The 26234-nt window shown below is 41.7% G+C and overlaps 1 protein-coding gene across 2 annotated transcripts in view; it reads right to left on the bottom strand.

The window, feature by feature from the left end:
* The window catches only part of INPP4B (inositol polyphosphate-4-phosphatase type II B), a 394186-nt gene that overhangs the window by 302578 nt on the left and 65374 nt on the right, over positions 1-26234 (bottom strand). For both annotated transcript variants that reach the window (XM_060246716.1, XM_060246717.1), the window contains exon 3: positions 3212-3296. In XM_060246716.1, coding sequence (XP_060102699.1) covers positions 3212-3296 — 85 coding nt within the window. The remainder of the gene's footprint in view (positions 1-3211; positions 3297-26234) is intronic.

The following is a 26234-nucleotide window of genomic DNA, read 5'->3' as shown; positions in this document are numbered from 1 at the left end:
GAGCTTCCGCAGCAGTGGCGGCGACCTTTGTTTTTGGTTTTAATGAGTGCCTATGGAGCACGCCGCCATTTTTGCGGGCGTAAAGTTGCACCTCTTGGGGTGTGTGTCATGGGCTGAACTATTCAGGAAGCCACCTAAGCCTGGCCACGCCCCCAACTCCACCCCCTCCTCTACCTGAACCTGAGGCACAGCCTCCACCTGAGGCTCAGCCCTCAGGTGCCGCTGTCCTCGGGTGGGGCACCGCTCAGGTGGCCCCCTGCCCATGTACCTCTCCTCCGCTCTGGTGGCACCGGTCATAGATCAGCGCAAACCCTTCTTGTGCCCACGTTCTGGCTTGTCTGCTTCCAAAAGACTTTCTGCCCCCCCCCCCCGGATTGCACTCTTAAACTATTAAAAGATGGCAAGATAAATAACTCCATTATGAGCTGAACTTTACCATCTGTGAAGAAATGCATTTTTTCTTTGAAGAGTTGAAATCAGCAAAACCTTCATTCTGTGTTTTAAAAGGTTTTTTCCCCCTCTCTGAACAAAGAACAGGCTTGGAGTGGGGATGTCAGTGCAATTGCTTTCCAGACTTACCTCAACCCACCGTCATACAAAAGCTAATAGGTTTAGGTAATGGGTGGGTCAAGCTGTCCCCCTTCTCCAAGCAAAGAATGGAGATTTGCAGGACTTCAGACTAGAAAGGCTCCAGGAATAATCTCCAGGAAGACGTTCAAGGAAATGCTTCTCTGACCTGGTCAATGGGTAGGGGGGAAAGGGTTATAAAACTCAAGGGAGCAAGGAGGAAGGTATCTTTTGTGCTGGGTCCATCAGAGCAGACAGAACTGAGGTCTGGAGGAGTTGACCATTCACCATGAACTGGCCCAGAGAGCTATGAAAAAAACTTCAATGCAATGGTACATATGTTGAGATTTGTAACTTCTTAAGCCTTAGGAGCCTGTCGTATATTTTAACATCTGATTAGGTATGTATAGAGAGAGGGACAGAGGACTTGCATGTTATCCATTTCATTTGAATCCCTTGCTCAGTCTGGGTCTGTGCTAAAAGTATGCTTGTGAACATTTTCTTTTTAATAAATACTTTATAACTTTGGATGCTGGTAGTGGTAACACGTAGACCTCCACCATCTTGGACACACTATTTTAAAAGGAGTGTTGGGGGAAGGTAAGCCATTGGCAAGTGGCTATTCCTCCAGGGGCATGCAAAGCAATAGACTGGCCCCATAGTGACCAGGTGCTGGGCAGCAAGAGACACAGAGGCAAGGCTTCAGAACTTGGAAGGGAAGCTGGGAGTCCTGAGACTTCCCTGTGCCATAACAACCCCAAAGCTGAATACAGTTTAAGCAACATTTCTTTAGCAAATGTGCTAAAATTAAGCTGAGACTCAGCATTATAAATTACAGCATTTATTTAATGGAAGACTAGGTTTCCCCCAAAAAAATTCCATTTAAAAAGAGGGGGATCATCTTACATTTGTATACAAACTACACTTTTGTGTATATAACATGCGTATGTGTGTCTTACATTCCGAGTCTTCTTCCTTTGAGTAAACACAGTAGAAACTGTCTCACAAGGTTTCAAGTAATAGGGCTGATCCACAAACAGGACCATCCAAAAAGCTGTGCATCACAAAGCAGAGTTCTCCATTAATCTTAGAACAACAACCAGCAGATCTCCTGGAACAGCTCAGGGCTTTTTTTCAGCAGGAACGCACTTCTGGCTGGCTTGATGTCAGAAGGTGTGGCTAATATGCAAATGAGTTCTGGCTGAGCTTCTTCTCCAAAAAGCCCCACACAAAGCAATGGTGATGTCATGGGGTGTGGCCCTGGAATAGCCTATACCTGCTGTTGTGAACTTTGGGCATTCCAGATAACTTTCAAGTGCAGTTTCTTTCACTGAGAAAGTTAAGTACATACTTTATTTGGTATATCCCCAGTTTAAGTTCTTCAGTGCACATAGCTTGCAATTTGTACAAAAGTGGCTCAGCAGCAATATATTAGGAAAAGTATGGTCCTTTAGCAACAGAGTTGCTTAATATTCTTGGTAGCATCCACAGCTCAGTCCAGCAGGATGCAGTGGCTTGTATCTCCGCAAGGCATGCTGATGAAAGAGTTAATAAAAAGCACAATGGAGACCTTTCTGAAGGAATAAAAGGTACTTCAATGTAAGTAAACTATATTCGCTGACTAATAAATGTTTCACTTAACTTTTTAAAAAATAAAATGCTAGAATTTTTAGGTTAAAAAACATGAAAACAAAAAAAATCAACTCTGTGGATGTTCATCCCCCCCCCAATACTTATTCAAATATTTAACTTCCCTACTACTTCACTCTGCAATGTATCAAAAGGCAACTTTAATTCCTCCTCAGAGTTATAAATTTCTACCCCACAACAATTCCATTCAATAATTACAGTTAAAACCTTATTTACTTTCCTGCAATTTATAGTAGGGTACTTAAAATTTGTAGCTAGTCTTCCATTCTAAAACAGACCAGGTCTAGATCTACTTAGCTTCAACATCATCTGCCTTCAGACCTTGAATTGCTAACATAAACAGAAGGGACTGGCAAGTATGTGGCCATGAGACAAAATGCCATGTTGTCAATATGTCTGAAAATGAGTCCAAAGAGGGCAAGCGCCTACACTTCTGGTTCAGATGCACAGGAGAGGATTCTGAAAATCAGAAGTGTTTTGAAAGCAGATCATACACAGACAGATAAATTTTATGGGTTTAGTCCCTGTTCACCACCAGATAAAGAATCTTTCAAGGTGCTGAAGGGGAGAACAGATTTTCCAGACTGAACAAATAAATCAAGGACAATTTGCATAACATTGAAATGTTTCATCCCAATACAATAATAATGATATTATTAAAATATTTATTTTTTAAAAAAATATTTAATAGTGGCTTTTTGAATATACAGAATTCAATGCAGCTTACAAGAAACCTAAAAATACACAAAATACATAACAACTAGAATTAAAATAACAATTTATAGTGGTCAGTAAGTAAAAACCCTAAACTAATCAAATGCCACCCTAAATAAATACTTCCATGAGAATTTTAAATCAAAATAATTGTGATTGTACTTTGATCCTTGTCCTTTTGCCGAACTGGAGATATATTTTGCGTAAACATTTGAGGGGGAAATTGCCTGGCAAATGCAAAAGAGAAGATTAGCTGCACCATTAGAAGTCTCTTACTTACTGAGAATTATTGAAACATCTGCTTTATTCCTGCACTGAACAATACAACACCGCTCCAGGATGATTACTTCCAAGGCTTCAGAACTCTGTGAAAGGACAAGAAATAGCAAAGCTTTCCGACTCAGCACTTGAGGGATTTTGTATTTATATATTCTTCGCCAACATACTAGAGTTTGGCCAACAGATAATGTGGACAGGAAAAAGTCATTAAAGCTTTTTGAACACTTCCCTTTGCCATTCCACTACAATTAAATGAAATTCAAACATAAACAATTATAAAAACATAACATTACTTGCAAATTACTCAAAGTCCTGAAGAGACATTGATCTGCACTTCACACATTCTGAGAAGTAAACTGCCCCTCAAATGTAAGTATTAGTGAATGCCATTAGCAATACAAAGCAGTATTAATCATTGTAGATATAGTCTATAGCAATAACAGTATCATTTCTGATAACAGATAAGCTAAACTGCAATAAGATTAAAAGCAACCAATCACACCCATACAACTACCGTAATTTACAATCCATCAGATTTAATTTGTTCCACTGAATGATAAAATTCATCTATGATTTATTTAAATATTTATATCCTGCCTTTTCATCAAATAATCACTTTTTCAGCAATATAATACAATAAAAGCTCCCCCCCCCCAAAAGCCCTAAGAACATAAGAACATAAGAGAAGCCATGTTAGATCAGGCCAATGGCCCATCCAGTCCAACATTCTGTGTCACACAGCGGCCAAATATATATATATATATATATATATATATATATATATATATATATATATATATATATATATATATATATATATATATATATATACACACACACACACACACACACACACACACTGTGGCTAATAGCCACTGATGGACCTCTGCTCCATATTTTTATCTAACCCCTTCTTGAAGGTGGCTATGCTTGTGGACGCCACCACCTCCTGTGGCAGTGAATTCCACATGTTAATCACCCTTTGGGTGAAGAAGTACTTCCTTTTATCCGTTTTAACCTGTCTGCTCAGCAATTTCATCGAATGCCCACGAGTTCTCGTATTGTGAGAAAGGGAGAAAAGTACTTCTTTCTCTACTTTCTCCATCCCATGCATTATCTTGTAAACTTCTATCATGTCACCCCTCAGTCGACGTTTCTCCAAGCTAAAGAGCCCTAAGCGTTTCAACCTTTCTTCATAGGGAAGGTGTTCCAGCCCTTTAATCATTTTAGTCGCCCTTTTCTGAACTTTCTCCAATGCTATAATATCCTTTTTGAGGTGCGGCGACCAGAACTGCACACAGTACTCCAAATGAGACCGCACCATCGATTTATACAGAGGCATTATGATACTGGCTGATTTGTTTTCAATTCCCTTCCTAATAATTCCCAGCATGGCGTTGGCCTTTTTTATTGCAAACGCACACTGTCTTGACATTTTCAGTGAATTATCTACCATGACCCCAAGATCTCTCTCTTGGTCTGTCTCTGCCAGTTCACACCCCATCAACTTGTATTTGTAGCTGGGATTCTTGGCCCCAATGTGCATTACTTTGCACTTGGCCACATTGAACCGCATCTGCCACGTTGACGCCCACTCACCCAGCCTCAACAGATCCCTTTGGAGTTCCTCACAATCCTCTCTGGTTCTCACCACCCTGAACAATTTAGTGTCATCCGCAAATTTGGCCACTTCACTGCTCACTCCCAACTCTAAATCATTTATGAACAAGTTAAAGAGGATGGGACCCAGTACCGAGCCCTGCGGCACCCCACTGCTTACCGTCCTCCACTGCGAAGACTGCCCATTTATACTCACTCTCTGCTTCCTATTACTCAGCCAGTTTTTGATCCGCAAGAGGACCTGTCCTTTTACTCCATGACTCTCAAGCTTTCTAAGGAGCCTTTGATGAGGAACTTTATCAAAAGCTTTCTGGAAGTCAAGGTAAACAACATCTATCGGGTCTCCTTTGTCCACATGTTTGTTCACCCCCTCAAAGAAATGTAACAGGTTAGTGAGGCAAGATCTTCCCTTGCAGAACCCATGCTGAGTCTTCCTCAATAACCCGTGTTCATCAATGTGCCTACTCATTCTGTCCTTGATAATGGTTTCTACCAACTTTCCCGGTATTGAAGTCAGACTGACTGGCCTGTAATTTCCCGGATCTCCTCTGGAACCCTTTTTAAAGATGGGGGTGACATTTGCTACCTTCCAGTCCTCAGGAACGGAGGCAGATTTCAATGAAAGATTACAGATTTTTGTTAGAAGATCCACAAGTTCAACTTTGAGTTCTTTCAGAACTCTCGGATGTATGCCATCCGGACCCGGTGACTTATTAGTTTTTAATTTGTCTATCAGTTGTAGGACCTCCTCTTTTGTCACCTCAATCTGACTCAGGTCTTTCAACACCCCTTCCAATATTAGTGGTTCTGGGGCGGGCAAACACTTCTCATCTTCCACGGTGAAGACGGAGGCAAAAAAATGCATTCAGCTTCTCAGCCATTTCCCCATCCTCCTTCAGTAATCCTTTTACCCCATGGTCATCCAAGGGCCCCACTGCTTCCCTGGCTGGTTTCCTACTTCTAATATATTTGAAGAAATTTTTATTGTTGGTCTTTATGTTTTTTGCAATATGCTCCTCATAGTCCCTTTTTGCCTGCCTGATCACAGTCTTGCATTTGATTTGCCACTGCCTGTGTTCCCTTTTATTAATCTCACTTGGACTGGTTTTCCACCGCTTAAAGGAGTCCTTCTTACCTTTTACAGCTTCCATTACTTTGTTTGTTAACCATGCTGGCCTCTTCTTATACCTGTTTGTGCCTTTCCTAACTTGTGGTATGTATTTTATCTGAGCTTCTAGGATTATAGTTTTAAATAGTCTCCAAGCTTCCCCAAGGGTTTTGACCGTATTTACCTTTCCTTTCAGTTTCCTCCTCACATGCCTCCTCATCTCAGAGAATTTACCCCTTTTAAAGTTAAATGTGGTTGTGGCGGTCTTTTTGGGCAACTCCCTATTTATACAAAGGCCCTGCTCAGCAATCTATAGATCTCTGACCATTAACAGAGGTCAGAATGTCATTCTTCTCACTTCTGCAGTCCTTGCAACTGACATTTGTGCTCAGTGTTTTTTCAGCAAGAAGGAACCATTCACAAGCATTCTGTGACTGTTCCTTCTCTGATGACTGGGACAAGGCTGATCATTCCTTGGAGATGGGTGCTATTCCTGGGAGGGTAACAGGTCCAACAGGGTTAATAGGACAAACCTAGTAAGTCTAACAAATCGTTTCCATTACAGAAAACCATACTATTCTTTAGGAATTTAATTCAGGGTTAACTGCTAGTATGGAAAGTTGGGTAATATTATTAACAATAATAAATAATTAAAATCTAATAATAAGCGAGTTTTAATTTCTGGATACAAAAAGTGAGCAAATATTAGAGCTGCTCAAAATAATTGAATCATCAGTACCAACCAGTAAACAGCACATACATTCACTGACATCTTCATGTTTTACGCTTTCCAACTTCCCTTTTCTATTTAACCAGTTTAACCTGTCTAGGAAGGAGTATGCAAGCCATCTAGGTTGCCAACAGTGTCCTGGGGAAAACAGTGTCCTACCCTTTTAACAGAGGCTTAATGGGATATTATTTACCAAGTGGTATTATTTACCTCTGTGCCTTGAAAAACTTCAGTTTAAGTATCCATCATCATAATAGGACATTTTCACCCCCAGATTGTCAGCAACCCTGAAAATTACCATTTGTAATTCGGACACAACAAACTGATTTGCTGCAAAACCAGAGGTCAAGCTGTGTAAAAGGAGAATATGAGAAAAGCAGCATACAAGCCTGAGGAGCCCCAAACTCACCCATATAACAACAAACCACAGTTTGCTGAAACATCTGTTGTATACCACTATGGGTGATAGCAGACGGGCAGTTGGGGTGACTCAGAGACACCTCAGAAAGTGATCCAAAAAATCCTTGCAAATGCAAACATCTGCTGCCTGGCTGCATCCTGTACTCACTCCATCCTCTGGCGGCCTCAGAGCATCTAAAAAAGCTACGACAAAGTGGTAGCAATTTTTTGAGCCACATGCTAGTCACCTTTTCAGTGTCTGGATAGTGAAGTGCGCAAGTGAGGCACCTTGGTGGTGTGAAACTGCCAAGCTGCCCCAAGCCATTTCTGGCCTTCCTTTTTGGGTAAAAACTACCCAGAGTGCTTGAGCACATGAGCACATGAGTGCTTGACTTGTTGGGGGAGAAAAAGAGCAGTCCGGCCTCTGGGGCACTCCCCCCGTCTGATTGTGCCAAGTTGCCTCGCAGACAGCATGGGGCTGTCTCGCCTGGGAGCATGTGGAGCGTTCTGGACGGCTCTTTTTGAAGCGGACCAATTTGGGATGCCTCCGATCTTCTCCTAAATGCCCGTCTGTTATCACCCTGTCTTTCTCAAATGGAGTTTTGGCAAAATACCACTGGAACTATAAGAACATAAGAGAAGCCATGTTGGATCAGGTCAATGGCCCATTCAGCCCAACACTCTGTGTCACAAAGTGGACAAAAAAGAAAGGAGGTTCACAAGTGGGGCTAGAAGCGCTTCCACATTGCCCCCCCCCCAAAAAAAGCACCAAGAATACAGAGCATCACTGCTCCAGACAGTTCCAATAATATGCTGTGGCTAATAGCCACTGATGGACCTCTGCTCCATATTTTTATCCAAACCCCTCTTGAAGCTGGCTATGCTTGTAGCCGCCACCACCTACTGTGGCAGTAAATTCCACATGTTGCTCACCCTTTGGGTAAAGAAGTACTTCCTTTTATCCATTGTAACCCGACTGCTCAGCAATTTCAATGAATGCCCACAAGTTCTTGTATTGTGAGAAAGGGAAAAAAGTACTTCTTTCTCTACTTTCTCCATCCAATGCATAATCTTGTAAACCTCTATCATGTCACCCCACAGTCGATGTTTTTCCAAGCTAAAGAGCCCCAAGCGTTTTAACCTTTCTTCATAGGGAAAGTGTTCCAAACCTTTAATCATTCTAGTTGTCCTTTTCTGGACTTTTTCCAATGCTATAATATCCTTTTTGAGGTGTGGTGACCAGAATTGTACACAGTATTCCAAATGAGACTGCACCATTGATTTATACAGGGGCATTATGATACTGGCTGATATAGAGATGGGAAGTGCTCTTCCTATTTCACTATTACCTCAAACTACTGAATATTCTTCATGGAATGTATGGTGTCATCTGAGATATCCATATCGTGAAGAGCCATTCATAGCAGCCAGTTCATTTTGTGTTTATATATTTTCTGTCCCAGTTAGCCTTTACCAGGCAGATGACCTTTGGAAATGTACTGAAAATCCATATGCCTTTATATTACATGAACAAGATACTCTTAAAAATAGGTGCTCAAAAGAAATTCTGTGGCGAAAAGGAGAAGTGGCATTCCATGAGTGGTAACAATTTCAAGACAAGGCTGAAAGCTTCCCTTTATTTAGTTCTGAATAAAAATGGAAAGGTGTTGGCTGACCTGTGGAGGTGCCCTCAGATTTATTTTAAGCCATTTCTAGTTCCAAGAATGTCTGCATCCTCTGAATCAGTTTTCAAAATGGAGCTGAATATGTAACTAAGCCCTGGAAATCTTCAGGTTGAGACAATCAATTACTTGCCTCCATCCATCAATTTCATTACGTATTTAACTACATTATTTGCTGCTCTGAGCCTTCTTTGGAACAGCAGCATATAAAGACAGACAGACAGACAAACAGATAGATAAGTTTTTATCCTCTTATTATGATTTAGAATACAAGTATTATAGTGGATATTACAGAAACACAAAACAGTACCAAGTAAAGAGAAATCAATACATCTATGAGTTTTAAATCTTTTAAATAAAACACTTTGCCATTATAATGTAGTGCAACTATATTCCACTGAGGGGGTTTATAGTTAGGGTTGCCAAGTCCAATTCAAGAAATATCTGGGGACTTTGGAGGTGGAGCCAGGAGCAAGAGTGTGACAAGCATAATTGAACTGGCCATCACATTTAAAGGGACAGCACACCTTTTTAAATTCCTTTTTGGGGGGGGGGGGGTTTTAACCATGTTTATTGCACCCAAGTGAAAAAACAAATACAACAAATAAGGACACGAATACATACAAATACATACAGTACATAAACATACACATTCCATACATCCAAACTCCCTCCACCCCGCAAACATACTCCCAAACATCCCGAGAGCGAACAGAGATTTATTTATAGTATTTCTATTATTCCGATGTTAATCCTTTACTTTTTACCCAACGGTATATTGGTTCCCAGCTCTCTTTACATTTTTGTAAATTGCCTTCACGTAATCTTGTAGTCATTAAATCCAACTCCGCAGCTTCAATAAGTTTAACAATAAATTCTTCCCTAGAAGGAATTTGGGGCGTCTTCCAGTATTTAGCAAATAATATTCTCGCAACAGTAACAATATACATTAGTACCTTAATCGTTTTAGGTGGGAGATTCTCTCTACAAATATTCAAAAGAAATAATTCTGGTGAATGGTGTAGCTTAATTTTTAAAATTTTTTGAGTCCAAATATTAATTGACACCCAGTACTTTTTAGCATACTCACATTTCCACCAGATATGAAATAATGATCCTTTAGTCTTTTTACATTTCCAACATTTGTTGGAATAGCTGGGATATATTTTCGCTAGGCGGTCTGGTGTTAAGTACCAACGGTAAATCATTTTGTATAGATTTTCCTTGAACAAGGCCGACGTAGTTAATTTTACATTTCGTTTCCATATTTTCTCCCAGTCATCTAAACTAATATTAAACCCAAAATCTCTTAACCATTTTATCCAAGATTCTTTGACTACCTCTCCCTGCATTTTCTCTCTTAGTAACCATTCATAGATTTTAGAAATTAATTTCTGGTCTGTCAGGATAATTTGGTCAAGGTCGTTTAATTTCTTAGGAAACCCTCTTTCTTTATCTTTTTGATAGCTTGCTTGTACTTGACATTTCAGCCACCAGTCTAATTGGGCCATTTCTTCCATTCACAAGTTGTTCTGTTTATCTAATAAGTTTTGGTAGTCACTCAAATTATTCCAGTCATAAAGATTGGGGTGGGTATGAGCCTCCACTGGTGATAGCCATAATGGAGTATAAGAATAGAACTTTCTAATATCCATCCAAACCCTATAGAGGGATTTTCTTATTTCATGCCTCCAAAACAAACTATTTGGTGGAGGGTTTTGGTACCAAAGATATCCGTGCCATCCTCTCCCCAAACCTGCCCCCTCCATAGTCAACATTCTTTTATTTCTCAATGTGATCCACTCTATTAGCCAGACTATACGGCTAGCCTTATGATACAAGTTCCATTCTGGTAGGGCAAACCCACCTCCAATTTACTGTCTTGCAGTACTTTCAATCTAATTCTAGGCTTTTTGTTCTGCCAAATGAACGATGAAATTATTTTGTTAATCTGTTGGAAAAAATTCTTCGGGAGCATAATTGGAATCATCTGAAAAAGGAACAATATTCTTGGCAACACATTCATTTTAATAGTTGCAATCCTGCCCAGAAGTGAAATATGCAAATCTTCCCATCTGCTTAAGTCCTCTCGAATTTCTTTTATTAATTTCTCATAATTGTCCCGATACAAGTCTTTAAGGTCATTGGTCATTTGGATTCCTAAATATCTCACTTTTTTCCCGTATGCAAATTCTGACTGGGTTTCAAATTGGTTAATTTGTTCTTTATTCCGGTGAATGGCGTGGTGCGGCTGAGCATTTTCCCGAGCTCTGGGAGCTGCTCTGTTTTGCTGGGCATTTGGGGGGACTTTCCGAAGGGAAGTACCTCCTAAAGAAACGTCAGAAGACGTATCACAGTTTGGGGAGCTTCTTGGGATTGGGGGGGGGGGGGGAGCGGAGGCTCCTCTTTCAACCCCAGCCTGTCCCTGCAGCCGATGCCTAGCAACACTTCAGTGACCAACCGGGCCACCGGACAAGGGAACGAACAGAGACAACATTTTCTATCCATGACAAGTAACGACTAAAAGAATCAGGAACCCGAAGCTTTGTTCTCACCTATTTTCAACGACGGCGGAGAGTGTGACAAGCCTATTTTCAACGACCTATTTTCAACGACGGCGGAGAGTGTGACAAGCATAATCGAACTGGCCATCACATTTAAAGGGACAGCACACCTTTTTAAATTCCTTCCTTCCATAGGACATAATGAAGGATAGGGGCAGCATCTTTTGGGACTCATAGAATTGGACCCCCTGGTCCCATCATTTTGAAACATGGAGGTATTTTGGGGAGAGGCACTAGATGCTATGCTGAAACTCTGGTGCCTCTATCTCAAAAAACAGCCCCCCCCGGAGCCCCCGATACCCCCAGATCAATTCCTTATTATACCCTATGAGAATTGATCTCCACATAGGGAACAATGAAGTGCCCAGTAGACATTTCCCTCCACCCCACCTCCTGTTTCTGGTGACTCTGAAGCGAGGGACTGGCATCTCTACTCACGAGTTTCTGCCAACTTCTTCAAAGTAACACAGACACACCATTCCAAGAGGAAGCCTTTCCAATCAGAGACTGAAGCCTCCGGAGGTGGAAAGTCACATGGTGGCTGTAGGGGCGGGGCTTCCCCCTGCCGGCCAGCTGACTGGGGGCAGGAAGGAGCCTGGGAAAGTGGAAGAACTCCCACTGGGACCTGGGGATTGGCAAGCCTATTTATAGTATCAGAATACTAAAGACTGCAACATAAAAGGCACAGCAGTATCTAGAATTCAACAATCTGACTTTGCAATCTTTGAAATCTGTAAAACTTGAGAATTTAATTTCTGTGGAGGCCCATATATGATAGAACAAGAGACTTTCCCTCAGAAGCACCTCATAAACATTTGCTCTTGCCATTATGCTTTTTGTACCTTTGCTTTATCCTCTGATACTGAGAGTGTCTGAAGGCAGAGAGAAAAGCACATGTACCACCCATAGTCAGAGGTGGTTTTGTAGGGGGGATAAAAAGGGTAGTCACTTTTCTTGCAAGACCCTCACTTCTGCTGCCCTGCCTCCAGTTTGGTCCCCATTTTGCAGAAGATATTGCCTGAGGAGGTGCGTAGAGCATCTTCTCTGGCAAGGTTTATAAAGGCTTTACAATAATAAATTTTACCTTTGGAAACTAGTGGATATTCATCTGCTTGTGGAGTCTGAGGATCTAGTAATCTTGATTTCAGAGTTTTCAGTCCGCTATTTTCAGATTTGTGGGGTTGCGGAATTAGAAATTGCTGGGGATAATACGGGGAGGACAGTATGTGAAAACTTTTCATTATTTTATAAAAGAGTTTTTTGCACTGATATTTGTAAAAAAAAATAGATCTTATTCATATGATTTTAGATCTTATTTCATTGTGTTGAGTTTTAAAATTTTATTGATGTAATATTTGCAGATGCTTTTATTAATTTTGTAAAACCCTGCTTTGAAGAAGCAGGATAAAAACACTTAAATATAAACAGTATTTACCCAGACTTATGGGAAAGGATAGTATGTAAAACTAAAAATATATACTCATAAACATTTATAGTGCATGACTTTCCACCAAATAATCCGGTAACTGTCTTCAAAACATTTTGTGTTGACTGGTTGGTTGATGTTACTATTGATATGACGACAGCTTTTGGCCAACTTTGGATTCTCTTGTCGTTCAAGGAGCTGTAATGTCAGTTTTTTTTCCTTATGCCTATTTGTCAGTCTTGATGCATAAAGGAAAAAAATGTTCTTAAGAAAAAAAGTAGAACTGCCTCAAGAGACTTTTACGGCTGGTTTTGATGTCATTGTGGGAAAATTCTACTCAGAGCTACTTCAAATGCTTGCACAGCTCACATCTAAAGTAAGACTCTAAAAGATTTTTCTCACAATAGAAAAGCAGCATCAGCACAGAACAATGGAAGGGGGGAATTAAATGCACATTCACATTTCCACATATTTTACAAGAAACTTTTTCAGAAATAAGTGAATGCAACAGGTTTTGATCAGATGAGCAACAGCACTAATTGATACACCAGGGAAACAGGCTTCCACAGTTTGGCAGAGCCAAAGAACAGCATAAGCTTAATGAATCAGATCAGAAGACTAACCGCATTCCTTTCCATTTGACATAGGCATACTAATGTTATCTATGAGAACTGCTCTGAACACACTACATTAGGGACATTTTGAGAAAACCTTAATTTGAAGATAAACATAAAGCTTCAGTTAAGAATAGAAGTCATGAATCCAGCACTCCTTCCCCAACTGTAATGTTTCAAATAACCCTTCAGTGTTCTACATTTTCCTCTTTTTGTATCACAAGCTGCAAAAGCTCATTGATTTCAATGGATTTAGAAGGGTGCAACTCTGTAGGATTGCACTGTCAGGTTGGAAAAATGCATGATGTGCGACACAATGAGATCACAACATGAAATAAGTTAAATTAAACTTACGAGTAGCAGGAACTAAACAAGTGATTGCCATTTTGAGAGGCAGATTCAAAGTTTTTGTAACAAGAACACTGGTCCTAAAATACATTCATTCATTCCTAAGAAGAATTTCCTGTACGTGTTTGACATATTAAAATATGCAGCAGCTGTCAAATTGTCTCAAATACCAAACCAAAACAAGTATGAAGAGAATATTTCACAATCATAAAGTACATCAACAATTAATACCTGAACAGCATTTGAAAAGGTTAAACCACTCAGCGTTGTATTTTGCTTTGAGAACACAACACACAGGCCACCTAGCCTGGAAATACAGTGAGCTTACAGATTCAGGTGCTGAAATCAATTTTATATTAGTTGTGGCAATCTGAAGATTCACTACTATCTGATCACTTTTCAATTACCTTCCTGAAATGAGATAATCTTCTCTCTCCAGTAGCCTGGACAAATGTCCACATTTCATAACAGATAGCAGACACCTTATTGCCAATCTCAGTGGAAAGTCAAAAACTGAATCAGAGCCAACAATGCAATTGGGACTTTGAAACACAGGAAGATCTTTGTTCATTTAGCTAAGGACTGATCAGGCTTGTGCAGGTGAATATCTTGATGCTGAAGAGTTCTGCTATCCCTAGTCCTCAGTTTGGAAGGGGAAGAAGATTTAGCACCCCTGCCCTCCTCCTTCTTGCACTGCCATTTACTTGCCTGCACTGTGTATTTTTACCAACAAGGCTCAGAGAGTCTTACTCAGCCTGGGCCTATGAGTGTTTAAAAAGCTCCTAGTAGGCTTCTCAGCTGATCTTACCAAGTGCCTGCTAATAGCAAGCAAACTCCTGGTAATTGTTGCCAAGGCCTGTTAATGGTCATCGGACAGAAGAAGGCAGACAAAACAGGAGGTAGTGAACTTCATTGCCATGCAAAACTTGGGGCAAGTGCTAGAGTGTTGCCTCAGTGCAGTGCTGCACTTCCAGGGCATGACGGAAATCATGTCATCACATGGCAATGCAGATTTCTGACTCCCCCTATCTCCTGTCAATTGTCAGGCCGTGCCTGGCAACACTGCTCACAGCCCCATCCCTTCTATTCTTGAATCTGAGTGAGGCTCTTCCAGTTGCTCAAGGCAACCAGCCTTGCAAAACAGCCAACCTCGCAGCCCAAGCAAGAGGCATCCAGTTTCCCTGAACTGGCCAGCCCCACCCCACTGCACTGATAGCTAAGTCAAAGGTAGGCTAAAATCACTGCAGCACAGAAGAGACTCATTGCCTGGCTCCCTCCCACCTGATCACCCTGCCTAGCATTTCCCCCAGAAGTTGGTAATGTGGGAGCCACAAAACCAGCTGGCAAAGTGGGCAAGAAGGTAAGGCATTCTCCTTTTTCTTCTGCATAACTCAGGCTGGCTTATAGACTGAGCTGACCCACAGAGATCTCCAACTTGGCTGGAGCCCAAAGATCTGAAGCACAACTGTAGCTATTTCTCTGAAGAGCTAAGCAGTATATCTTGAAAATGATAGCTGCTGAACTGATAAGCAGGATTCATGGTGTGTGAACCATTATTGAGTTCAAGATCATTTCACTTTATTCTCAGTACACCTGGCCACCTTAAAGGTGTGAATCCAGTCAGGCAGTACTAAAAGCTCTCTATACCTTCTTTTCAAAAAACAGCAGCTACCTGTGAGGGTTTAGCAGCCATCTCAAGTTGTAGGTAAAATATAAAAATGCTTAATCAAAATGTTTTGACAAAAGCAAACAAATCCTACACTGCTGTTGAGAGCTCTGTAGCTGATTAGAAGTGGGAAGACACCCAGTGGCTGCTGCATGGCACTTCCTACAGTGTGGTGCTTTTCAAACTTTCCCCCTTCATTTCTATATTATCTTGTATTCCAAGGAGGCCTTTGTGCCTTGCTGAGGATTCTGATGTTTGTCTAGGGCACACACTGAGCTCATACAATCACTAGCCAGGCACTCATTATCATGACCCTGCAAATTGAAAATATACCCCAAAACACAGCAGTCAGCTGTTATTTGGATGGCTTGACTATCATTAAGCGATCTCATTGTCCTATTATGCCACTCTTACAATTTACTTCAGCTTGCATTTGGAGAAGTATCCTATTCTGAGATCAGATAAGACGGTTTAATTAATCCAGAAGCAAAGCAAACCACAGGATCTCCATTACAAACAGTTATTCTCTGTGCACACTGTTACATCATGGGTAAGAGCCTGATGTGATTAATCCATCATGCAATGTCATTTGGTACAAAAAATGCATCACTGGCATTATTCTAGTAATCTGCATTCACGCTAAACCACAGTGTAGCCTATGATGCAAGTCAAACAAACATGCTTAATGTACATGTATTTATTTATAGATTACTATTAGCAGGATGAAGTGTAAATAATGCACAGAACCATATTCTCTCATTATATCTAGCAGGAATACAACAGAAAGGGAAAACTACCTTGCATTAGAATGCTCATCTGAAGGTAGTTAATTATTCATGTAATTTGTTGGAATGCCTTTTCCTATTAAACATATAGAATAAATCCATTAAAATGGCATTCATTTTTTAGCAATCTTTCAAAAATACCAAATTAGCATATTTTGCATTTAATTAGATACTCTATATTTGAAATAGGATATAAGGGAACTTTTGATTGCCAGTTTCTGAAAAAGAGAATATAGATACCTTTGGGGCACTGAAGGATCAAAAGGAGAGGGCCCAATAGGATTGGGGCTAGATCCTTTGATTCTAGGGCTGGAACTGTGCAGCAAAAAGACACAGTCCATGCCCCCAGACCACAGCCAAGTAGTAAAGAGCAAAGCCAAACAGTTATGAATCAACAGAAACCCTTTCCTCATTGGAAGTGCATAGCTTTTCTATGTTCTAACAAGATTACGGCCATCGCCCAACACATCTGTTGTGTGATATTGGTGAATACAGATTGACCTGACCCCATACAGACTCCCACTCCGTCACAAAGTTGGAACTAAAAGTGCTTAACTCAGTTCAGTGAGCATAGTTGCAGTTAACGTGTATAAAAACCACATATGTTATGGAATTCAGCATTATGGGGGGGGGGGGATTACTTATTTTACAAATGAGAAACACTTAGGATGGATCTTGCTATTCTTATACAGTAAAAATTCAGTTGCAAAGTGCATTATCTAGTGGGTGTGAATGCACCCAATGAATAAATGTCTGGCAGAGAATTTAAAACCTGTTCAAAGGATGGGTCATAGGGTCCACAGCACTCTAGGTTTCTTCTACCTATACTGGCTCCCAACTTGCTTTCCGGGCTCCCAGGGTAGCAACCTGATAAAGGGTCACCATACCAAATATACTCTGGAACTCCCGCTCCTGGGATATTCATCTAGCTCTCTCATCATTTTTCACCTCTGGATGAAGATTTTTATTTGGTTTGGTGTTCCCTCATTACTTCCCATTGGCTCTCCTCCCTAGTCCCTGTGTTTATATGTTTTATTTATTTTAAATACAGATTGAAATATATATAGATTTAGATATTATCTGTATTTTAAACATTTTTATGGTTGTTTGCCACCTTGGGGAACCTAGGTGGAAAAGCAGCATACAAATGTTTTAAAAATTTCAGAGAAATGATTAAAGCCACAAATAAATGAACTGAAGATAAGCCTCCCTCCTGCCCTGAAAAAGCCTAACAGAGCAGCTCTGTGAAGAAAGGGAATTAACCCCCCCACCTCTCTCATTCATACTTATGCATGCTGCCACCATCACCCTTCACTCACACACATTCACCATTCACTCTCATCCCTCCCATTCACTTTCACCCTATGCATGCAGTGTTTTTTCCCTCTCCCACAGTCACATTCATTATTGTGTGCTGCATTCAGACACTGTGGACAAACTCAGTTTTCTTTGACGGAGGTAAACATTATAAGACATCATGTTTACACACTCCCCATGTGCAGCATATGGAAGCTGAAGACCAAAACTTCAGCTAACTCCAATTATTTATTTAGTCAGGATACAAGCACTTAAATCAAACTTCTGTCCCACTAGGGTTGCCAGATCCTTGATCCGGGCAGGGGTTTCCCCAATTTTGGGGGCTTCAGCCCCAAACAGGCTTATTGTGTGTCAATGCTATGATGTCACGTGGAAGTGATGTCATCACGCCGTGGGTGTTGCACAATGACACTCTAGCATTTTGCCAAAACTCTGTTGGCATGGTGATGTTGCCCCCCCTTCCAGAGGGCTCCCTCCCACCCCTGCTGGCAGAACAATTGGACCTGGCAACCCTATGTCCCACAAACCAGAATTCTTAACTTCATCATCTTAATTTATGCTACCTTCTATTCCCATCATATTAAGGAATTTTCTGCACAGTGTGGTTTTCTTGTCTTCCCCTCCTGTAACAGCCCAAAATGCCACCAGAATTTATGTTCCTAGCTTGGATACAAGCCATTAAGTGGCATTCTAGACTTCTGAAACACATGAATTCTAACAATGATGTGCAGGAGTGATGGGAATCCATTGAAGTAAGGAGAACTTTGCATTTCCAACAGGTCTAAGGGAAACTCATGAATCAGGGCTTTTCCCACATGCCAAACAAAAAGAGATGTGAGGTGCCTGCAGTTTTAAACTTTAAGAACAGTTGGCCTAAATACTGGTGTGCTTGAGCACAATAACTGAGAGGCACCCAGAGTGAACACCACCATGCTGATTTCAATTCATTCTCTTTTGATTCTGCAGATATCCATTCTGTCCATTTGTGGAAAACACAAGAGGGGATGAGCAGACACTGGGCCATATTTCAAGGAGTCCGCCAATAATCTGCAAGGAAAGGCTACTGTTTTTTAAATGTGTGGGGACCATTGTGAGCTTTTCAAGCCTGCGAAGTCACAATTCAGCTAACATTTTTTCCTGTTTCCAATATTTCAGCAAAAGCTTGTTTCATAATAATTTCATTATGAGGTTTACATTTTAGGTGGTGTGACTGCAGAAGGATTTCACACAAACTCTTTTTATCACTGCAACCTTCTTATGTGCTGCACATATCAAAGGGAGTTTTGGACTAAGGATGAGAGTTGTCCAAGATTCCCTCACTCCATCGCTTGGAGACAACAGTCCTAATACCTCAGACAAAAATAAGCCAGCTAGAACTTTAAAAGGATATGGCATCATAAGTAGCTCCAGCTGCTAGTGCCTGTTCAGATGAATGGTTTAGTGCTTTCATATAATGGATCACAAATGTGAGAAGATAAACAAATAAATTACAAATAATTTACAATCCTGATTAACTTTTATTAAGCAGACTTGAAAAGGTAGTACAGTTGACTTGAACTCGCTTGACAAATTTCTCCCTCAAAATATAATTATATGTAACTATTCAATAGACACATATACGTATCCCTCTGAGAAGCATAACTTATATTATCGAACCAACCACAGACAAGCTGTAGGTATAAACTTTACAACTGGCTCCATGATTCTCAACACATGTAACACAATCTCACGGTCTGGATGACTTTATAGCACCATAAGGGTATTATGATCTCATACCAACATGAAAAGAAAATATTGTGAAAGACATACAAGCCAGCAGCTGTTCTGCACGCATCCATTATTCTTTTTAGTACTTTCATACTAACTTTGAGCCTTTCACATATCCACATGCACAACCTGATCTACTATCTTATAAATTCAATGAGCATTACCAAACCTGATTGTTTTATTAGTTAACCCATCTTTAATGTCATGATACTATCCTAATCTTAGCTCCCATTAACCATAATCATATCAGCAGAAAGAAAGTTTGTGATCTACAAATGTAGAAGGCTTAAATAGATTAGATGCAAAAGATCTACACTTCTCAACAATTTCATTTTCATTTAAAAGCGGGGGGGTTTTGAGCAGGAATGTGCAAAAATGCAGTTCCGGCTGGCTTGGTGTCACGGGATGTGGCCTGATGTGCAAATGAGTTCCTGCTGGGAAGTCCTGTTTAAAAGTGACTGTGAAGAGTGCAGATTCAAATCAGGGACATGGCATATACAAATGGACAGATAGGAATCATGCCCCCATCCCAGCAGTTTTTTGTCCCTGCTGGAGAAAAAGACAGGTTGCAGACTGAAATCCACAAACCCAATAATGACACAATTAAATAATCCTATAGATATAAAAGTCAAGCTGTACTGGTGACAACTCACCTACCCTCCCTTTGGATGAGCTGCGTGTCGCTAAATCCAGATGAGGATTGGGCCACTGGGAAAGCTGCCTTCATGTCCCATTGGCCTGCCCAGTCAGGTTCCCAATTTTCCATCAGTGGTTGTTGCTAGGCAACCAGTATTCCAAGCTTGGTTATGTCAGTAAAAGGCAGGGGGAAAGGCTATTTCCAGGCCTATTTTGGCCTTTTGAGGGAGAACTCATTAGGGTCACTCGTGACTATGGTTGCCAAGTCCAGGTTGGTATTCCTGGAGATTTTGTGGTGGAATCTAAGGAAGCCAAAGTTTGGGGAGGGGAGAGGCCTCAGCTCTGGGTTTAGGAAAACATTAAATGGCTGGGCTTTCCAAGCTTCTCCCTTACTGAGACTGGCAGTGGTTCTTCAGTGTAGTATCTCCCTTTAGCTGTGGTTTCCTAGGTTAGTGTACTCACTAGGCACCAGTTTTAAGGTCCATTCAGCAGATACATGCTGGCTCAAAGCACCAACTCTTTATTTAAAAGGTTACACAACTCTACGAATGAACAGCTTCTAACTGGCCATATAAATGCTAAAAAGTAAAACTGAGCTCCACTCCATTAAAATACAATCCAGCACAGACAAAACTGCAAAGAAAACATGGAATGGATTTTCCATTAAGGTTTCTGTGCCCAGATAGACTACTCCCAGATTAGTCTATCTGGGCACAGAGATTTTAATGGAAAATCCATTCCACATTTCCTTTGTAGCTTTTTAGCTTTCTTTGTAGTCCAGAATTGTTTCCTACATCAACCTGCAAAAACAAGGAAGAAGGAGCTGGAAACTTTGGCAGCTTCAGAACTTCAAAGGCTGAGGACAGGAGGGAGGAGGGGGGGAAAAGAACCCTGTGGGTCTGATTATAGCCCTGAGTGGGCCAGTTCTGGCCTGCAGGCCAGACATTTGACACCCCTGCTCTGTGGTATACCATAACACAACCATGTCAAGACAGATCACACCACAAGCACATGCTGATACTAATGCTAAAAGCTGCAAGGTCAAATATGACAGGAAAAAGTGACATTAATTCACTGCAGGTGAAAGGAGGGCTGAGCTTCAGCGTCTTCATGAACATCAGACCTTGAATTCAGCAGGAGTTCACAGGAGAACAGCTCCTGAACCTTTCTGATGACTCCCCTCCTCCTCCCCACCTACCTTGTTCACTACACCAAACTGACACATATATTGATTGCTGAATGACACAGAGTGCTAGACTGGATGGGCTGTTGGTCTGATCCAATGCAGCTTATGTTAGTTTGCAAACCACACAGGTTAACAGCAAAATCAGGAATATGATTATTAGCACAATGTGCTGAGTCTGATCAAAAGCAACAAAAACTATTTGTCCAATACTTTGGCATTTAAATAAAAATAGCTATGACTGAGGAAGAAGAAAAAAAATAAATAGCAAAAGTAACACTTTTTAAAATCTTTTCAGCATGTATATTGCCCTGAGCAATCACACCAGGAAGATTAAGATGGCTTTAAATAGTGAGCAATGAGAAAAATAACAACAAGAAATTAAAACCTGCAAGATTAAAAATATAGCCAATCAAATCAGGGTCAATTTGGAGAGATACATGCATCAAGAAGTTGATGAGTCAAATTAAGTGCATATAAAGTATCCTATTAAGCTGAGAGCCTGTGTGAATAGTAACAATTTCAGCCTGCTGCACTGAGCACTGCCGCAAAGCAAAGTGCGTCTTTTACACTTCCCCCCAGCAAATTGAGTACTCATTTGACCAACCTCAGAAAAATGGAAGGCTGAGTAACCTTGAGACAGCTACCTAAATCCAGCTTCCACCAGGATCAAACTCAGGCCGTAAGCAGAGCTCAGGACTGCAGTACTGTGGCTTTAACACTCTGTACCACGGGGCTCTTTTTGAATCCAAATTAGCATTTTCCTTGGCCAATTTTATCATCAATTTTCCTGCTGCATCAGGATTATCAACCTGTCTTCTGATTGCTGCCTGAAGACAACTGATAAAGACTAAATAGGGCTCTTGTTGCTTTTGACAGATAGTTGCAAAACTATGGGCTGGTTTCCCTTCTGTAGGGACCTTGACAAAGGCCTGTAAAGCACATTTCACAGTGTATCCATTAGAGAGTCCCTCTAAAAGATTTTTCACATTGGTTTCCCCTATGCCCATATCTCTGATAGCCTTTACCGATAAAAGGTCAGGCAACTCTTCCCCTGTCAAATGTACAGGGCAAATAAACAACATTTCTGCCAATTCTGGGACATCTTCCAATTTAGCTTGATCAAGTTCCTTCTCCAAAACTTCACAAACCATGCGTCCCGGGGTGTTAGATGGTGGGCCCACGGGCGGATGTTGGTGGAGGAGGGGGGGGAAAGGAGGAAGAAGAGGAGGGGCAGGGGGCACAAGTAGGGGACAATCTTTGGAGAGCTGGCTTGGGCTAGAAATAGGCATAAATTTCTCTACTGCATACCTGCATTTATGCCAGTCTTGCAGCAGTTCAATAGAAGCTTGGGGCTCTGTGTGAAGGGTCTTCCCTATCTTCTCCCAGTCCCAAAGTTTAAAGGAGCCTCCCTTCGGATACCAGGGGCATTGCTTACTGATCTCTTGTAACAGAGTCTTAAGTTGGCCAGAAGTCACGGACCCGCTGGACTTTTGGATCAAAAACTTTAACTCACCTAAATGTTTCTGCTCAGCCTGAGAAAACTGTCCACCCATTACTCACCAAATGAAAGGGGTCGTTGAGAACGACGGAGTGCGCACTTCGGGGCCTTATGCCAGGCATTTGATAAGTAGGAACTGAGCTGCTGGGCTGTGCCAGGAGATACCTGAAAGCAGGAGCTCTCCCTTGTCCCGGGAGCTGAGCTGTGTCTGCTTCGGTGAGCTGTCCCTGCTTCGATGAGCTGTCCCTGTTCGGACGCCACATGTAGGAATAAACTACACAACACGCATGTTGAGGAGAAAATGCTCAGCATGCAAACCAAACGGCCTTTATTATGTAGGGTTCAGGTCTCAGCTTAAGACATAGCAACACAAAGATTCTCACAGGAAGCATGTAAAATATTCTGCTTAGCATGCAAAAAATCCACAGTAGTTTAGCAAGTTCCCAAAATATCTTGTCTCAATGTGACTGATGGGAGAGCGTCTATGTTTTTCCAGACATTACAGGATCTGGGTAACTGGGCTCATGACACTCCCACACCTTTAGGGGCCACAGTAGCAAGACACCATTTCAGCTATATGGTCTTACACATTATTATACTGGCTGATTTGTTTTCAATTCCCTTCGTAATAATTCCTAGCATGGTGTTGGCCTTTTTTATTGCAATCGCAAACTGTCTTGACATTTTCAGTGAATTATCTACCACGACCGCAAGATCTCTCTCTTGGTCAGTCTCTGCCAGTTCACAACCCATCAACTTGTATTTGTAGCTGGGATTCTTGGCCCCAATGTGCATTACTTTGCACTTGGCCACATTGAACGGCATCTGCCACGTTGACGCCCACTCACCCAGCCTCAATAGATCCCTTTGGAGTGCCTCGCAATCCTCTCTGGTTCTTACCACCTTGAACAATTTAGTGTCATCTGCAAACTTGGCCACTTCACTGCTCACTCCCAACTCCAAATCATTTATGAACAAGTTAAAAAGCATGGGACCCAGTACTGAGCCTGGCGGCACCCCACTGCTTACCGTCCTCCACTGCAAAGACCGCCCATTTATACTCACTTTTTGCTTCCTATTAATAAGCCAGTTTTTGATCCACAAGAGGACCTGTCCTTTTACTCCATGACTCGCAAGCTTACGAAGCAGCCTTTGATGAGGAACTTTATCAAAAGCTTTCTGGAAGTCAAGGTAAACAACATTTATTGGGTCTCCTTTGTTGACATGTTTTTTCACCCCCTCAAAGAAATGTAACAGGTTAGTGAGGCAAGATCTTCCCTTACAGAACCCATGCTGAGTCTTCCTCAATAACTCATGTTCATCAATGTGCCTACTCATTCTGTCCTTGATAATGGTTTCTACCAACTTTCCCAGTATTGAAGTCAGACTGACTGGCCTGTAATTTCCCGGATCTCTTCTGGAACCCTTTTTAAAGATGGGGGTGACATTTTCTACCTTCCAGTCCTCAGGAACGGAGGCAGATTTCAACAAAAGATTACATTTTTTTGTCAGAAGATCCACAAGTTCAACTTTGAGTTCTTTCAGAACTCTTGGATGTATGCCATCCGGACCTTGTTTTTAATTCGTCTATCAGTTGTAGGACCTCCTCTCTTGTCACCTCAATCTGACTCAGGTCTGTAAGCCAAAATGCCCTCAAAACGAGGTTGGGGAATTAGTTTAATGGACACTTGGCTTTAATAGGAATCTTTTTATCAATGTATACCAGGCTCAACCATTCAGAGAGTGATGCTCGATAAACTGGACTCTAATTTAATAAAAACCAATTGTAATTTATTTGAAATAATAGTTCTTTCATACAATATTAAAATACAAAACAATCACACATTCACACAGGTCTATAGAAATATAGATAGATCGATAGGGGTACATATAAGGATGAACATACAGGGTGATACTACCTCTCGCAGACTCCAAGGAAGACTCCGATGGCGACGAATGAGGGAATGGGGGAGGACCCGAAACTGATCAGGAATCGGGGATGGATCTATACAGCGGGTATTGGGGGTTGCTGAATAGAAAGCACACCTGTGGGTAGCTAGTCCACAGGTTATATAGAGTCACCTCAGTCCTGAGGGGATGGGAGGTGACTGGGAGGGGAGATGGGAGGTTCCGCTGATGACCACGAAGGCTGGACATTGGCTGGACCAATGGTGAGTCTTTGGCGACACCTGATTGGATGTATGCTTTGACCAATGAGCCTCACCTTCATCCTGGGCATCCTGGAAACTTCCAAGTTGCGACAGGGCCTGGGGCGGCTCCAGTGATATCAGTATGGAAATGGCTGGGTGATTGGGATGAGGTGGGATTATCTGGGAATGTGACAATAGGGAATCAGATATGGACCTAGGTATCCCCGGTGTAGACAAAAGGGCTTGGATGTGGCAGGAGAGATCCTTCCTCTTTCTCATCATCTCCTGGGTAAAAACTGCTGTTCAGGATATTACTGAGCAATTAGGATCAACAGTCGAGCCATTAATCCATTCATAAAACAGATGGGTTGCTTGCGGGCTAGGAATGACTCAAGGCGTGTACGTGAGGTTCCCACTAAGAAGGAATGAAGCCCAACCAGGCAGGAAGATGGCTACAAGTGGTGTTAGCGAAACACAGTGGCTTCCATGCTTAGCGCTTCAACACCGGTCGCTTGAACAGCTCCGTGGCGGCGTAGCCTCCTCCTCACCATGGCGGACTCCATGCAGTAGCGGGGAAACGTCCGTGCGTGTCTGCAAGCACTCTGTGCCTGTCTCGAACACTTATACACTTATGCTGTTGGTACACATGAGTCCCATATAGTTCCTTTGCTCACACTCTCTGGCCAGACGGGTGCAAGCTCACTTCTCATGCATAGCAAGCCTGGATGAGCCCAGATGACGATCGATTGCCAGATGTGGCTGTCTGAACGAACACATTTAACCTGTCAGCCAGACGGAGCTGTGTCGTCACTAATGGTACATGTGACCGCGCCCAAAATTAGCTTTAAAATGGTTCACATGTCCTAGAAGTCCAAATTCTTCCTGCCAAAACTTTTATTAAAATAATCAATATGTAACCATTTATTTGGTTTTTGTTGACTTTTAAACACTTTTTAATCCTTTTCAGCCATTCCCGACTTTTGATGCCTGCTAGGGTTGCCAAGTCCAATTCAAGAAATATCTGGGGACTTTGGGGGTGGAGCCAAGAGCAAGGTTGTGACAAGCATAATTGAACTCCAAAGGGAGTTCTGGTCATCACATTTACAGGGACTGCACACCTTTTTATTGCCTTCCCTCCAATGAAATAATGAAGGATAGATGCACCTTCTTTTGGGGCTCATAGAATTGAACCCCCGGGCCCAATTCTTTTGAAACTTGGAGAGTGTTTTAAGGAGAGGCATCAGATACTATGCTACAAATTTGGTACCTCTACCTCAAGAAACAAGCCCACCCAGAACTCCAGATACCCACAGATCAATTCTCCATTATACCCTATGGAAATCGGTCTCCATAAGGAATAATAGAGTACCCAGCAGACATTTCCCTCTGCACTCTGCTTTCTAATGATCCTGAATTGGGAGGAGGGCCTCCAAACCAGGGAACTGGAGGTGTGAGGAGGAGGTATTTGTGAATTCCCTCCACTGTGCAGGGGTTGGACTTAGATGACACTGGAGGTTCTTTCCAACTC

This window comes from Heteronotia binoei, chromosome 9, assembly GCF_032191835.1.
Source record: "Heteronotia binoei isolate CCM8104 ecotype False Entrance Well chromosome 9, APGP_CSIRO_Hbin_v1, whole genome shotgun sequence".
Lineage (NCBI taxonomy): Eukaryota > Metazoa > Chordata > Lepidosauria > Squamata > Gekkonidae > Heteronotia > Heteronotia binoei.
Note: the sequence above shows the minus strand (reverse complement) of the source record. Positions and strands in the feature narration are given on the sequence as shown.